The sequence below is a fragment of the Thunnus maccoyii genome, chromosome 12, assembly GCF_910596095.1.
Source record: "Thunnus maccoyii chromosome 12, fThuMac1.1, whole genome shotgun sequence".
NCBI classification, from domain to species: Eukaryota; Metazoa; Chordata; class Actinopteri; order Scombriformes; family Scombridae; genus Thunnus; species Thunnus maccoyii.
The window spans coordinates 6,839,968-6,855,034 of record NC_056544.1 but is presented as its reverse complement, the minus strand read 5'-3'; the positions used below and the strand labels follow the sequence as shown (position 1 = coordinate 6,855,034).

The following is a 15,067-nucleotide window of genomic DNA, read 5'->3' as shown; positions in this document are numbered from 1 at the left end:
ATATTCATGGTGCCCTTCTGAAGATTCCTAAACAGTTTGCTGACCCCCTGATCTTTTGTCAGGATGACTGAGGAGTCACTAAAGCCTTGGTGACCAAGAGCCCCTACAGCCAAAACAAAACAAATATGATAAAACACTAATACAAAATCTAGGAGCTGAACATTTTTCATGACCAGGCATTTGGTTGCATGTTTGTACAAATGCTGGATCCACAGATGACTACGTTCTTCATGCCAATGATATTGTGCCTTTATACACTGTGGTTTTTATATTTACTGCCATGCTGCCCTCCTCTGACTCCACATGGTACTGTGGCCATTTTATTCCTCCAGTAGCCGGGGTAACAGTAAAAAGGAGGTATGATAATAACACAACTGAGGATTTCAGATTAGTTTGATTTTGTCAGATGGTTTGCCTTGTTTTGTATTAAACATGAGCATGTTGCCACTATGTTCCTGTAGGTTTAGTGAGGATTTAAAGACCCTACACACCCACACATGTTTTCAGTCCCTCTGGCTGATTAGACCTTTAGTCAGGTGGACTTTGGATAGAGCTATTATAGGAAATATAATTGAAACACCTGTGTGGAGTGTGGGTGGGTATGTATGGGCTTTTAATTATTTTGAAAACAAAAACCTTGTCATGTATCATTGACATTCATATGCCACATGTTTGCATCACTGAGAGAATGGAACAGTCCAAGAAGTTTATTCTTATATTAAAAAAATAGGCTGTAACCTGCCTTTTTGTAATTCATTTGGATTATTTAGTTGTTTTTTGTTAATGTTGGATTTTGACCAGTTATGCAGTCTAGCACCAATACAATGATTTTTTTTCCCCAGATGTTTTTAAGCTGTATTTTCATTGTTGTGTATTTTGTCAGGGGAGAGTTTAGTGTTCTGAGGGTCTAAATGCTGTTTCAGGAACATTTCCACACTGCCATAAAATACTGCCTATTTGTATTTGTTTGGCATCAAAATTGCTATATGCATAGACATTGATTATTGGTACAAAGTACTAATTATCAGTGACAGTAGCTTCTAAACATTGTTTTAAAAAATCAATCTCAGTCTATCCCTGAAAAAATGTCCCATGATTATAGCATTCCAGGTGTGCCTCTCCAACCCCATCTAGTGGGAGAGTCATTACATGACATCACAACCACCTAATTAACAACCTAACAATGGAAGTTCAGCACTGAAATGCATAACTAAAAAGCATTCACAATGACCAGTCTGAGAAATTAAAGAGGGGAACAGCTCACAACTCACAAACATGTAGCGGCCGCATTAAGAAACTGCTTCCCTTTAAAGCAAGACTATGCAACTTTTGCTGAACAGCAGCAACAAATGGCCACATGCTATATTTCCCTTAATTTTCCAAGATTCTTGTGAGTCAGTAAGACAAGGCCATATGGAGGTAACAACAAATATGTCTCCCAGTGAGATACAGTAGAAAGGAGTCATGCAGTGGGCAAACTGACTCCATGTCAGACATACAGCTACATCCTATAATGAAGCGACACCTGCAAGCTAGTTCAGGCAGCCCAACCTGAGCTGCTGCTCCACTCACATGCTCTCCTTACTTTAACATGTATCCAGCGCACCCTTATAATCATGGTGGCGTATATAAAAGCCATTCACACCGCTCACATGCTTGCTTGCTGCCATTGCTGCTGGTGCTGCTGCTGCTGCTGTTCATATAGCGTTTTAAACACAAACTTGTTGCATATCAGCCTGATTGTGTTGCTTTGGTCATGTCCTTTCAGCTGTGGGAAACTATGTGTCCCTCAGGGGCTGAGGCTGGAGTTTCATTTTGTGGTGGTTTGGGATCAGCTCACCGCAGTCTTTGAGCTAACTGCTTGTGCTTATAACCATGTATATGCAAACATAGCCTGGATATTAAAGCTCTGTTCAGTCAGTGCTTGCTGCTATGTGTTGCTGTGGGCACAAGCGGGGCTTTCCAGTATGAGCGTACTTCGTAGGCCACATCACTGTCTCTTATCAAATCTTTAATTTACCTCCATCTTTATTATCAACATTCAAACCGCGACCGCGATTTCGTCGGTAAAATGAAGAAAAGTCGTCCATGGCAGATTACATCAATTGTTGCTAATTAACATTAATTCTGAGTGAGATGCTGATAAATGCCAAGTGAAACTAGTGTGTTGTTTGGTATGAAACGCAGATTGGACCAAAACATCTAGTTTGGCATCCACATTAACATGTCAAATGTGTATGTCTTAAGATGACAGAAAATACCCTGTTAACGCATCCATTTTAAACGTCTTAAGTTTGGACCATTAAGGCTTCCATGCTGTTGGTTGGTGTCAACATACCCACCCCTTTTTAACAGAGGGGCTGCAGTGGGCTATATGTATGCCTACGTTCTGGTAATGTGGGCTCTTGCTAGTGGGTACTTTGGTACCTCTCACGTGTCTTATATGCAACTGTGATTTAGTATTTGCGACTGTCCATATATGTGGGCTGGATCAATTTGTGCAGGTAATTTTTAACTTTGGTGGCTGAGGATGGAGATGTTAATAATGTCACAGTAAATCAATATTATTTCTTAAGCCCAATTCAATCAACAGTATTTCTTAACCTCAATTCATACAAGCTAGGTTGAGTGGGGAATTGATTTCTCTCTTGCAATGATTGTATGTAGAGTTCCCCTAAGAAAGTGATGAAGTAGTAGCACCCTCTTTTAAACGCCTATGATGGACATGTTAATAGGGTTTTTTCTGTCATCTTAAGACGTACAAATTTGACATATTAATGCAAACACTGAACTAGACATTTTGGTTGTGCTTTATGTTGCTTTCAGTGGTGATACAAGTACTCACATTTCAGATATGTAGAGTATTGGTTATGCAGCATAATCCCCCCTGGGTGTTGCTTCGTTTTGGGGGTAATCTGTACATCAATCAGATCTAAAGCCGATATTTTCCAAACTAAGCTCATGCGTGTATTGTCGATAATCTATTTTACCTCAATAATGATTGAAGCATGTCTGCTCTGATTCTTGAATTTGGGATTTTATTATTTACTGCATAGCTGAATGTCTCAGCCATTTGTTGCATATCAGATGGATTACTGGGTTTATATTCTTCCATCTTATTTCATGAGATAGGCTATTCCCCTCATGGTCTGAGGTGCTTAGCAGGGGAATGGCCACATGGCAGCTGGTGCCTCGGCCCACACATAGCAGATTCTTCATAATTGTTGGCGCTGGGCTCTGAATGTAATGTAGTTTTGGGGGGAAGTTAGTATTGTTGCTCCCCACTCCCTGTTGTGTGAGATCAATGTTTCCTTGAGGGGAGTGACGAGGTTAGAGCCTATATGCCAAACACTAATGCTGTGCATATTCTACATTTAAATAATATTCTACTCCACATGAGTTGGCTGACTGAAATAAAGGGACGCTTGCAAGTTAGTTCAGGCAGCCCAACTCGAGCTGCTGCTCCACTCACATGCCATACTCTCCTCACTGTAACATACAACATATCCAAGGCATCCTTATAATCATGGGAGCGTATTTAGACTGTCAGTGCTCTGCTCACACTTTGCTGCATGACTGCTGCCCCACTGCTCACATGCTTGCTTGCTGCCATTTCTGCTGCTGCTGCTGTTCATACAACGTTTCAAAAGCCCCACCTCCACCCCAGCATCCACCTGTGGGCTCTGAGACTACTTCCCCTAGGGGGGGGGGGGGTTAGCATCGATGCTCCCCACTCCCTGCTGTGTGAAATCAATGTTTGCTTGTGGGGAACGACAAGGTCAGAGCCTAGACGCCAAACACTAAGCTGTTCATACTCTACATTTGAATAATAATGTACTCTGCGTGAGTTGGCTGACTGAAATAACATCAGCCAACACTAAAAATGATAAGTTACTGGAAAACTGAGGGTTAGTTTTAATGCCTATGAATTTGCCTTTTTCATTTGTAAGAATAAATAACATTTCTTATTTCTTCTTCTTTTTGGTTTGATTTTGATTTGAATTACACAGTGTAAGGTGCAACAAATATAAAACCTTAGGAACCGATGGACTAGACTATATATATTAGAGAAAGAGAGAATGACATTATTCACCATGTTGGCTCCACACTGTGTTTATCTATGTTGCATGAGACACGTATGCCTTTCTTATAGTCATTCTCCATACTAACATAGATACATACACTAAAAAAAGTATATAGTATTTTGAAGTCAGATACAACTTTATAGTTCTCGCCCATTAAGAATGCCTTTTTAAAACGCAAAACATATGTATAGGATAACTGAGCCAGAGAAGAAAATACACGTTAGTTTGAGGTGCATGTAAAATACCAAATAATTTATAAATATAAATTATATGTATATATATTTATAGCATAACATAGTCAGAATAATGCACTTCCAGTGGAATCAAGGTAAGACAAAATATGTTATGTTAAAAGATATGATACAACACAAGAATACTGCAGCACAGTGATCTTTAAAATAGATTTTATTTACCATTTTGTAATTCAACAGTTTACGATATACAGCTGACAGGACTAAGACATTTCAATGTATTTTGGCCCTAAAGGTTGAAGAACAAGAAGAACAGACATGGTTAGATAGATAGACAGATAGATATGATAGAAGGTACCAGAAGAACTGTGTTCTCTTTTCACTTGTGCTTTTCCTCTCCACTCCTCCCATGACACAATTTACATTGGCATAGCAACAACACAGCATTTGTCCACTGACACTTGGACAGTTTGTTTCAGCCAGACCACTGAAAAAGACATTTACTGTACTTTTTTTCAAAATGGAAATGTGAATTATTATTCTAATTATATTTTTTTCTCCTGTTGCTTATAAAAAAAACCTAATGATTTCTTTAAAGTGCTGTAACATGAGATTATGCTTATATGAGCAGTAGTAAGAAATTCAAGAGGTAATGTTCTGCAATTTACAGAGAACCACAGAAACAAGGTAAAATCACAGTTTTGTTTTTAGTACAGTAGAGCAGCTGTGCTGTGAATTTGTGTATAAAAATGGTCCAAACCTGGTAGTTCTTCAACATCAGTGACTTTTTGCACAGCCACGTCAGTGTACAGTGATAGTAAGCAATAGTATATTAGTACTTAAAGACATGGGTCAATTGTTAACTATACTCAGTTGTGTGTTTTCTTTCCTGGAGGGCCAAATGGGTCAGGTTATGGTAGCCAGATAATCAAAGGTTCACTTGTCCAATAAATCAATTCAAAATAGTAACTAGACCCTTGTCTGATACTTATATGTCATGTAATTTCCTGAAATGTCTACATAAAACAGTATTATGTACCAATGTTATGCACCAGAGCTGCACAAGAATGAAAATATACTGTACCACAGGCTGTTGTTTAACAGGACTACTGTGTCCCGGATGCTTTAAAGGGTAATTTGGTGTTGATCTTGCTCTGTTTTAACATGTCAAGCAGACAGAAAAAGCCAAACTGTTTGGGCTAAGGGCCACAAAAAGTTCAAGGTAAACAGTGATGCACTGTGGTGCTCGCACACAAGACCATGTTGAACAATTTAGTGTATTACTGTTGCCACTGCACCATGTAAAATATAACTTTAAGCAATGCTGTTCTTTTTCTTTTTTTATTAAAAAAAAAGCATCGTCATGTAGCTGCAGCCACTGTCTACACCAGAGCTCACAGTAAAAACTAACCATTCTTTTGTAGTTCAAGTTTCGATCCAAAGCTTTTTGTTTGGCAATGCTTTTAATATCAGCTGACTTTATCTTATTTTTCTATGAATACAACCTCAAAAACAAACAAAAAAGTAGTGTCATAGAACATAGATAAACAATGATTAAAATCTGAAGATAAAATACTGTATGTCATTTTCTCTCTCTTCTTTTAGTACAAAAAGTTTTTTTTAAAAGATAGACTGTATATTATTAGCAGAATAGGACTTGGCTAGTTCTGATAGATTAGAGGTACATTGACATCAATACTGACACTACGCCTGCTCTACATGCAGACTCAGCAGTAAGAGCTAATCCACTACACACAGAGTACACAATACACCTGACATTGTCTACATTACACTACAAGAAAAATGACAAATCAAAAGCAAAACAATACCCACCCTTCCCCCGCCAGCAAAAACACAATTACCCACCCCCAAAAAATAAAAGCAAAGATAAACAAGCACATACACACAGTCCGATTATAGATTTTTTTACATTACTGTACAACAGGAGGAAGAGTTGTGGGGCCAGCAGAGATGGAGAGGGTTGGGATATATATAGAGAGATAGCATGATAACATGGCTGCTAAGCTTCACTTACTACAGCATTAACGCACAAGACAGGCAATCACAAACAGGAAACAGTCTGAGCTACGAGCTGTCCAGATATATACCGAGAACAATAAGTTCATATTCACCTTTTTCAGTGAACAGAACTTAATGTAGAAAGTTTAACGTTCCTTAACTTGGAATTTCTTAACAAAGGAAGCAACACAACATAATAGATGAGAAGATGTTGGTAAAGTATTGTGTCATAGAGCACCTGGTTTTGCAGGAATTCAATTAAAAATATACATTATTACAAAATACGTCATATGTATTGTGGTATGAATAGTTTAGGAATTAATCAGAAACAGACCAAACTAACAGTTCCAACTAAAGCTAGAAGGCATCTGTCCTATTATACCAAATCTCCATCTATGGAAACAGCCAGTATATGTTTCTACCATCTGAGAACCATCCTGTACAAAAGCCTGTTAATAACCTGGTTAGAAATGTGTGCTTGTTTCAGACATCCTCTGAACATCCTTGCGGCTTCAGACCGACCTCTCCATCTTTGTAGCTTTCTTCATTAACACTCTCAGTCTTATGTCTGTTGGGCTGTTTGCCTTTAGTTCACATTTAGACCTCTGTTGTGCATTTACTACCCTGAGTGTCAGCAACGCCCCATCTTGTGGATTATTGGAGCAACTGCACTGTTGATTTAAAAAAAAAAATCACCATCCAATCCATGATTGTAGCGGTGAGAGAAAAGAAAGAATGTGCAGATTTAACGTCAGTCTGAAGTTGTGCTTCAATATTTTTAAAAAACAAAGCCCTGTTAAGTATGGACATATATATCTCCTTACAGGAGTAGTTTGTCATTTTAGGAAATGTTTGTTTTCTTGCCGGGAGTTAGTTGAGAAGATAATACCACTCTCATGTCTGTACGCTAAGTATGTAGCTGGACCCAGCTGCTGGTTAGCTTAGCTTAGTATTAAGGGGGGAACAGCTAGCCTGGCTCTGTCCAAAGGTAACAAAATAAACCTGCCGGTACTTCTAACGCTCACTGATTAACATGTTATAAGTTGAAGTCTAAAAACCGCAATTCACCATTTTATGGGGAATTATGTGCCAAACCAGTTCTTGGCTGGGACTAATAACTTCCAAGAAAACAGAGAACTGTCATTTTTAAATTTAGTTTTTGTACAGATTTAAAAAATGAGATGTAACATGTTAATTAGTGAGCTTTAGATGTGCTGGTAGGCGTATTTTGTTACCTTTGGACGGAGCCAGGCTAACTGTTTCCCTCTGTTTCCAGTCTTTGTGCTAAGCTAAGCTAACCAGCTGCTGACTCCAGCTACTCATTTACTGTTCAGACATGAGAGTGGTGTTGATTTTCTTATTTAACTCTCGTGAATAATCCTATTTCTCAGAATGTCAAACTATTCCTTCAAGTTTCTCTAGATATAAATATGCTGTATACAATATATTGTACAACATTGTATATTATGTAAATATGTTCCATGCTCATACTGGTATCATAGCCCTCTAGTTCTCCAAATTTGATTTTAATTATTTGACAGCTCACAAACAAAAAAACTGAAACTATAATATGAAGAAACAGCAGTCAGACGTGATGCAATCCCCAAACATCCTCCCTGTCTGTGAAGCTAAAAGCATCTCGCCACCACCTGAGCAGGTGTCCAACAAAGCATCTTAGGATGGAAATACAAAAGGAACACGTGGCACAGATGTGATCTTTTCGCCACTGAACCTCTGCCGCCACAGTACCTCAGTATCGTACGTGATGCTGACTGGACAAACCTTCCAATCACTTTACAGAAACACAACCCTGCATGCTAAAGACACCCCCTCTCTATCCTATCAAACCCTCCAACAAAACAACAGACAAATCAAGTCACAGATGAGGAATGGTAAACATGGTTAATTATGGTTCTGTAGTTTTTATTTTTTGTACAAAATAAACATATGCTGTCTTTATAATTATTTACTAAGTTACTTTACAATAATAAGAGGTAAAAAGGAGAATTCTATTGAGAGAACGATACTATACAGCTACATTTAAAACTACATAATTCATTTAAGATGAACATTTTTATTCTGTTTTCTTCTGGAAACAAGCTGCATCTCTCTGCTTTCCGTCTCTCCATCAGTCACAGCACAGCTTGGCTCAGAGCCTCAGAACAAAATGACTGTAAATACATTAAAGGTTCCACTGACTGTAAGAGACTGACATCATACCAGTCTCTTTGAGATATATATGTATTTATATACTGTATATGTTACCAAAAACACGTGCAGAACTCAGGTATCTTAGGTAATGTTTTTGGTAACATGCCTTAACGGGGCAGATTGCTACAACCCATGGGAGACACAGACGACGACAAGCAGAACACACATGTGATCCTTTCACTAGCTACCTCCTCGAGCCCGGATCCTCCTTCATATACCACATCCCAAGATGCATTTCACTCAAACAGAATGCCTGGAAGACTTAAGAAGAGATGGCACTTCTATAAACAGAGTTGCATCCACCTGTTTTGTGTTTGTGTGTGTTTGTGTGTGTGTGCATACGCGAATGTGTAGCCTTTTTTAGACAGCGAGAAAAGTTAGGTGGTTTCTGTCCCTGTAATCTTAACAGGCCACCTTAGTACGAGACAAGGTTTCCACAGGCGAGGAACAACAAAAGAACCACAACGTTTAACTTCACTTGGACCCTGAGAAATGGGCACTGGGTTCTCTTCTGTCACAAAAACTGGAATCAAATATGCTTTGTGTTTGTGTGTGTGTGTGTGTGTGTGTGTGTGTGTAAGATTGTGTGTGTGAATGTGGAGGCAGAGTTTCAGTTAAGGTTCACTGACATTTCTCTGCAGAGTTTTCAAAGTTTAAGCAGCTTTAGTGGAGAAAAAAAGTTACAAATGGAGGAAATTTCCACAGAAAATCAGCCCTAAGTGTCACTTGCCATCTCGGGTGTTAAATATTTGTGCTTTGTATAACTTTTTTTTTTCTTTAATAAGAGAAGCAGCATAAAAACAACAGGCTTAGTCTTAAGCTGAGATCAACTATAGTTGAGGTCACTGTGTGCTGTAAAATGTACAATAGTGTGAATGTATGAGTGTGAATGAATGTATCCGCCTCTTTTTCTGGCCACAGAATCAAGCCTTTTTCCATCTTCCATCATCATCAAACTGTAAATTGGCCAGAACAGACACAGTTAGCCCCTCTCCTCTATTATTACAGCACCACTGTGTATAACATCAAAACAACTACTTGTCAAACCACTGGCACTGCCGCTAGAAAGTCACCAATCTCAAACAGACCCAGCTAACAGAATAAAGGAGAACAGTGTGTGTCTCTATGCTGCTGCATGCACAAAACAAACACATGCAGCTTCACAATCTACCGTACCTCTAACTGCATATGAAGAGGACATATACAAGTTTTACAAAAAATGAAAGGAAAAACAAACTGCATTATTAAATTATGTGGAACAAATTAACAACCCACCCACACGCACACACTAACATACACGCACATCTTTTGGACAATGACCCAATTTTTTCTTCCTTTCGTTTTCTTTTTGTTTATCTAGAGACAACACACAGATAGATAGAAGAGGTTAGGATAGATATAATAAGCCCTTACAATATGTAAAGGTCTCCAGCGAATGGGATCTCCCCCACAGAGGACTGTGGGAAAGTGGGGTGAGGATTGAGGAGAAGGGAGGAGAGGGGAGGAAGAGGAGGAGGAGGAGGAGGAGGAGATGGTGATGGTGGCGCTTGACAGAGCGGGGGTGTCGTCTATGCGCTGGGATTGGGGTTGTTGTGTGTGTTGGTGGAGCCGTTGCTTCCCTGGATGGTGAGGCTGATTTCATCCTTCCTCTCCTTCTCCTTCTCCTCCTCCTTCAGCTCTTCCTTCAGCTCCTCCTTCTCCTTGAGGGGACGAGCCTCCACAGTGTCTTCGGAGGCCATGGGGGCGTAGCGGCCTGTCCGGTGCTCCTGCAGGGCAGGGCCCCATTTTGGATGTGCTCGGCATGCGTTCTTCAACCGCTGAGATACAGAGAAAGGGAGAGGGATCAAAATGGAGGGAAACACAGTTCACTGTAAACTCCATGTAAGATATTAAAACAAGACCAATGAGATTAATTAAAATTAAACAATAAAATGCTAGCTCTAAAAACACTATAATACTATGTGTAATATGTTGATAGTTAAGTTGCCAAGTTAAAGATAAACATACATTTTATTTAAAGCTGTATTAAACCCGCATGACTTTTTTCTTGACTACTTGAGGGGACTGTAACAAGCTGTAAACACAGCACTGACATGTTATTGCCTTATATAGCTGTTATGGTCAATATGTAAGCAAACAGCCTATTTATGCATTCAGCACAACATTGGGGTTGTATTTCTGGTGAAGTGATGAATCCGTTTAGCTCTATTATTGTCTCCATAAGTCCTGAGGAAAAGATGCAAAATGCTTCACTATGTTCACCAGCTAGTTGTTTGGTGCTGAGCAGAAAGTTTATCAGAACTTTTTCTTTTTGCAGAAAACAGCTGCCTGCTGCTGCTGGAAACAGGTTGTTGAGAGAGGAGTTTGTGGGCCACAAAAACCAAAACAATGAGCTCAAAGGCACTAAAAGGCTCTGAAAAGCTAAGGGGAACAGTGGAGTTGGGTGATAATTCTCTGTAGGCTTGTCACTATTACAACCTCTTTTATATTACACAGTCATTAGATAAATTGTTTTATAAAAATATCAATTAGTGCAACTTTAATTGTATTTGTTGCCAATTTCAGGAAAAATACAAATTCAAGTTCACAATGTGAATCAATTAGTCTTCCCTAGTTATCCCAAAGAAAAACAAGAGCAATAAGAAAAACAGAATTTGAAATCTAAACCCACTTTCAAAATTGGACAGGAATTGGACAAAAATTTAAAGTTCTTGCGCTGGCTCGGGCCAATGTGAAAACATTTTCTACTAACAGCTGTTTGGTGTTTATCTAGGCTACATGTTGTCAAGTAAAGCAAGCAGCAGCTAAGCTCTAAGTAACAGGAAATAAGTATGTACTGTATATGATAACAAAAGAACAAACATTTGTTATATAAGTGGGATAATGCCATTGAGTTCCACAATTTGTGTTTCGTGCTTAGGCAAACCACCAGACACCGAGTGGCAGAATTGTCAGGTATTATCATTTACTTTTCTTTCTTCTTCCAAAACCACAATGTTTATATGAGCTTCATTTTGAAGCAGGGATGTTACCTCTCTGAATGTAGCTCCTGGGGACCTTGAGATCTTGTAGAGGGCATAGATGGGTATGCAGATCACTGAGGACAAAGCCATGGAGAAGCCAATAGCCAGGGACCAGCCGGGATACACGTAGTCATTGTAGGTGATGGGCTTGTACTGGATCACTGTGAAGATCAGGATGAACTGTAGGGACAAAAGACACAGTGACTGAGTAAGGCCTTGATCATTTATAGCAGGTGTTCAGGCACAAAGCTGATGGAAATTGAACTTTATCTAAAAATATAGAGAAGTGGGAGATGATAAGTAAAAAGTGAACAAAAAGTTTAAATGAGGTTTTATGTTAAAAATGTCTTCCTTCAATACCTGTAACATATCCCATTGGTAATCTACAAATTGTGTTTGGTGACAACACAACACTTATTCATGCATGAAAAATAAACAAAAATATTTTAAAGGATAGGTTCACAATCAATTACAAACTGACTGTAAAATACACTATACCACATAATTAGTGCTAAGCAATAGGGGGTTCCTGTGCTGGTTACAATTATTCTTAACAAATGGTTGCTATTGCTTCTGTAAAAGTAAGAAGCATCACTTCCTGTAACAGGTGAGTTTTTCACAGGAAATTGAGACTTTCAGGAGACTTTTCAGAAAGTCTCAAGAAACAGACTTTCATTAACTGCAGGTGAAATAAAGTATAGACAGCAGCACAACACATATGTTTTTATATAAAAGTACATAATTATGATCATTAATTCTGACTGTAGCCAACAGCAGTGAGCTTTAGTCACAGTTCCAGTGCAGGCCCTGGAGAGCAGGGCATTAGTCTGTGTAGTGAAATGAAAGAGAGAACAAAAGTGCCAGAAATCTGACCAATAATCCACAACAATGAATTTCTTGGTTGGCCCAGCAGCTTAGTGGACTAATACGTCTGTTTGGGAAATACCATTGATAGCAGCTGCATGTGTCCATTTCCCAGTCAGAAAGATTTGCTTTTAGAGGTTTATATTGGAAACAAAGCCAACAGTAGCCAAACAGATTAGTGTAGATGGCAGCTAAAATGTAGGTCAGGTCTTGAACAATGTGTCAGCAACACAGGAAAGTTGAGAACCTTACACTCAATGTTCCCCAGATTGTAAGCCAATGTGTGGTTTGCGTGTGTGTTCACTTACAGAAATAATGACGGGGGAGATGAATCTCCAGCAGACTTTGAAGAAGAGAGGAGGAGGGAAGCCCAGCATCATCTCAACATCTCTAAAGTAGTTCCTGTGACCTGAAATAAAAAGAAGTCATCCCACGTGAAAATCAAGGTTTGATTACTCCTTTGTCACTTTAATATCAGCCAACAATATGTACAAATCTTAATTTTAAATGTGGTATTATTTGTGTATCATGTAATCCTATGTGAGGTAGACCATTTTAATAGCACAAAAATAAATAAAGTAATTCATTAATAAATTCACATATACACTTGCTATATCTGCTCCACAACAGCTCTGGACTATACACTGGTCACTGGTTACTCTTGTTTGCCCCCAGTGACCTTGTCTCCTCCTGTTTGTACTACTAGCTCCCCCTGCTGCCCATGGGTTGTGAGTCTGACCCATTTTTATGACACTCCCCTTGGTTTTAATATTCTAGTTGTAATGAGTAAGAACCGGCCTGACTACCACTGGACCAATCACAAGAGTATTCATTTTAACGCAGAGGCATTGACATTCTTGTGAAAAGTCGTTTATCTATCTCTGTCGTTACCTCTGTTTCTAGGCTGAAATGTTTTTAACTATTAACTGTAAGCGTTTGTCTGGGGGAAAAATAATACAGGAAAGGTACTAGTTATTTGGTTTTATCATTCACCCTCTGCACTTGCAGGTGTGATAGATCTTTTTTAACTGGTTAACTAACGCTTCTGATCATCTAAAAAATCTCTGCAATGAATTCAGTCTCACACAGCTTATTTCTTCCCTTACTCGGCCAGATCCAAATAATGCAGGAAAGGCCACACTGCTAGATATTATTTTGACCAATAGATCCCAACATTATGAAGCTGGTGATGTTTTTCCTCTCGACTTCAGTGACCACTGCCCAACTGCATGCATCCGTGACACAAAATTACAAAGATCCAAACCACGTATCACTGTCAAAATCCTTGGTTCTGTTTGGAAATTGTTGAAATGTTACATGAAAGGGATGCTGCCTGGTGCAAAGCCCCAACAACTAAATCATCCTCAGATTGGTAATATTTTCGTCAACAACGTAATAGGTGTCTCAATGTTATTCGAAAAGCCAAATCATCATTTTATGTCTCTGCACTATCTGAAAATAAAGGAAATCCAGCAATTTTTTGGGAAACAGTTAAGTCATTATCACATAGTCCTACTGCAAGGACTACCACTATCTCAGTAGGAAAAGAAATATGCGATTCATTTAATGAACATTTTATATCATCAGATTATTTGTTTGAAAATGCTGGATTTCCTCCCTCTGCCTCTGATCATAGTGCACTGGGGCTGATCAGTTAGAGCTGAGGCTTTTATGTGAGCCGCTCCATTTTTAGTTGATTGCTTAACTTATATTTTAATCTGACTGTGGTAACAGGATGCAACCATTACCTTTGGAAGGCAGCCTATGTCCTACCTTTGCATAAAGGGGGTCAGTCTCATGAGCAAAATAATTATAGACCAATTTCTAAATTATCACGTCTAGCTAAACTTTTAGAGAAACTGGTAAATGATCAAGTGAGAACATTCTTAGATCAACACTCAAGGTTTAGAATTGGGCATAGTACTGTGACGGGAGCATCAAAAGTCTTGATTGATGTTGCTAGTGCATTAGATAACAGGCAGGATTGTGTCACCCTTTATTGATTTATCCAAGGCTTTCAGTACTGTCAACCATCAAATTCATTTAAAACACCTAGAATCTATTGGATTTCATGAAAAGTGTTGGTTTGAAAATTAGTTTGAAAATTATCTCAGTGGTAGAACTCAAGCTGTTGTGGCTGATGGCTATATGTCAAGCTTTAGGACTGTTAACAAAGGTGTGCCACAGGGCTCCATTTTAGGCCCACATTTATTCACTATTTTCATAAATGAATTAGGTGAACAAATGACAGACAGCACAATTCATCTGTTCGTGGTTGACAATATTATCTATACAATAGCGCCCTCTGCAGCCCAGGCTGTTCAAAACTTATTTATATTATTATTACATTGATTTCCATGCTGTACAGCAAACATGAATTGCTCTTAAATTACTGTTAAAGTCAGATAAAACAAAATGTATACTGTTTTCTAGAAAACTGACTAACAGTATCATGGAAGTAAATATTACTACACTTAACGGGACACTGATTGAATCCTCTTATAAATACTTTGGTTTCTGGATACACGACAAGCTGTACTTCAAAAAACATAGATGAAAAGTCTTTAAAAGCAAAACTGGCATTATTTTACAGACATAAGGCATGTATTACCAAGAATTATAGAAAGCAAATTGTTCAGTCAACCTTTTTATCTGTTATGGACGATGGTGATGT

The 15,067-nt window shown here is 38.7% G+C and overlaps 1 protein-coding gene across 5 annotated transcripts in view; it reads right to left on the bottom strand.

Moving 5' to 3' along the window:
• Positions 1-7,625: 7,625 nt before the first annotated feature.
• Positions 7,626-15,067, bottom strand: part of slc6a9 (solute carrier family 6 member 9) — a 112,381-nt gene continuing 104,939 nt past the window's right edge. For all 5 annotated transcript variants that reach the window (XM_042428951.1, XM_042428948.1, XM_042428950.1 and 2 more), the window contains 3 exons: positions 12,702-12,802; positions 11,539-11,709; positions 7,626-10,323 (listed from right to left, as the gene is read on the bottom strand). In XM_042428951.1, the coding sequence (XP_042284885.1) occupies positions 10,075-10,323; positions 11,539-11,709; positions 12,702-12,802 (521 nt within the window). In that variant the 3' untranslated portion in view covers positions 7,626-10,074. The remainder of the gene's footprint in view (positions 10,324-11,538; positions 11,710-12,701; positions 12,803-15,067) is intronic.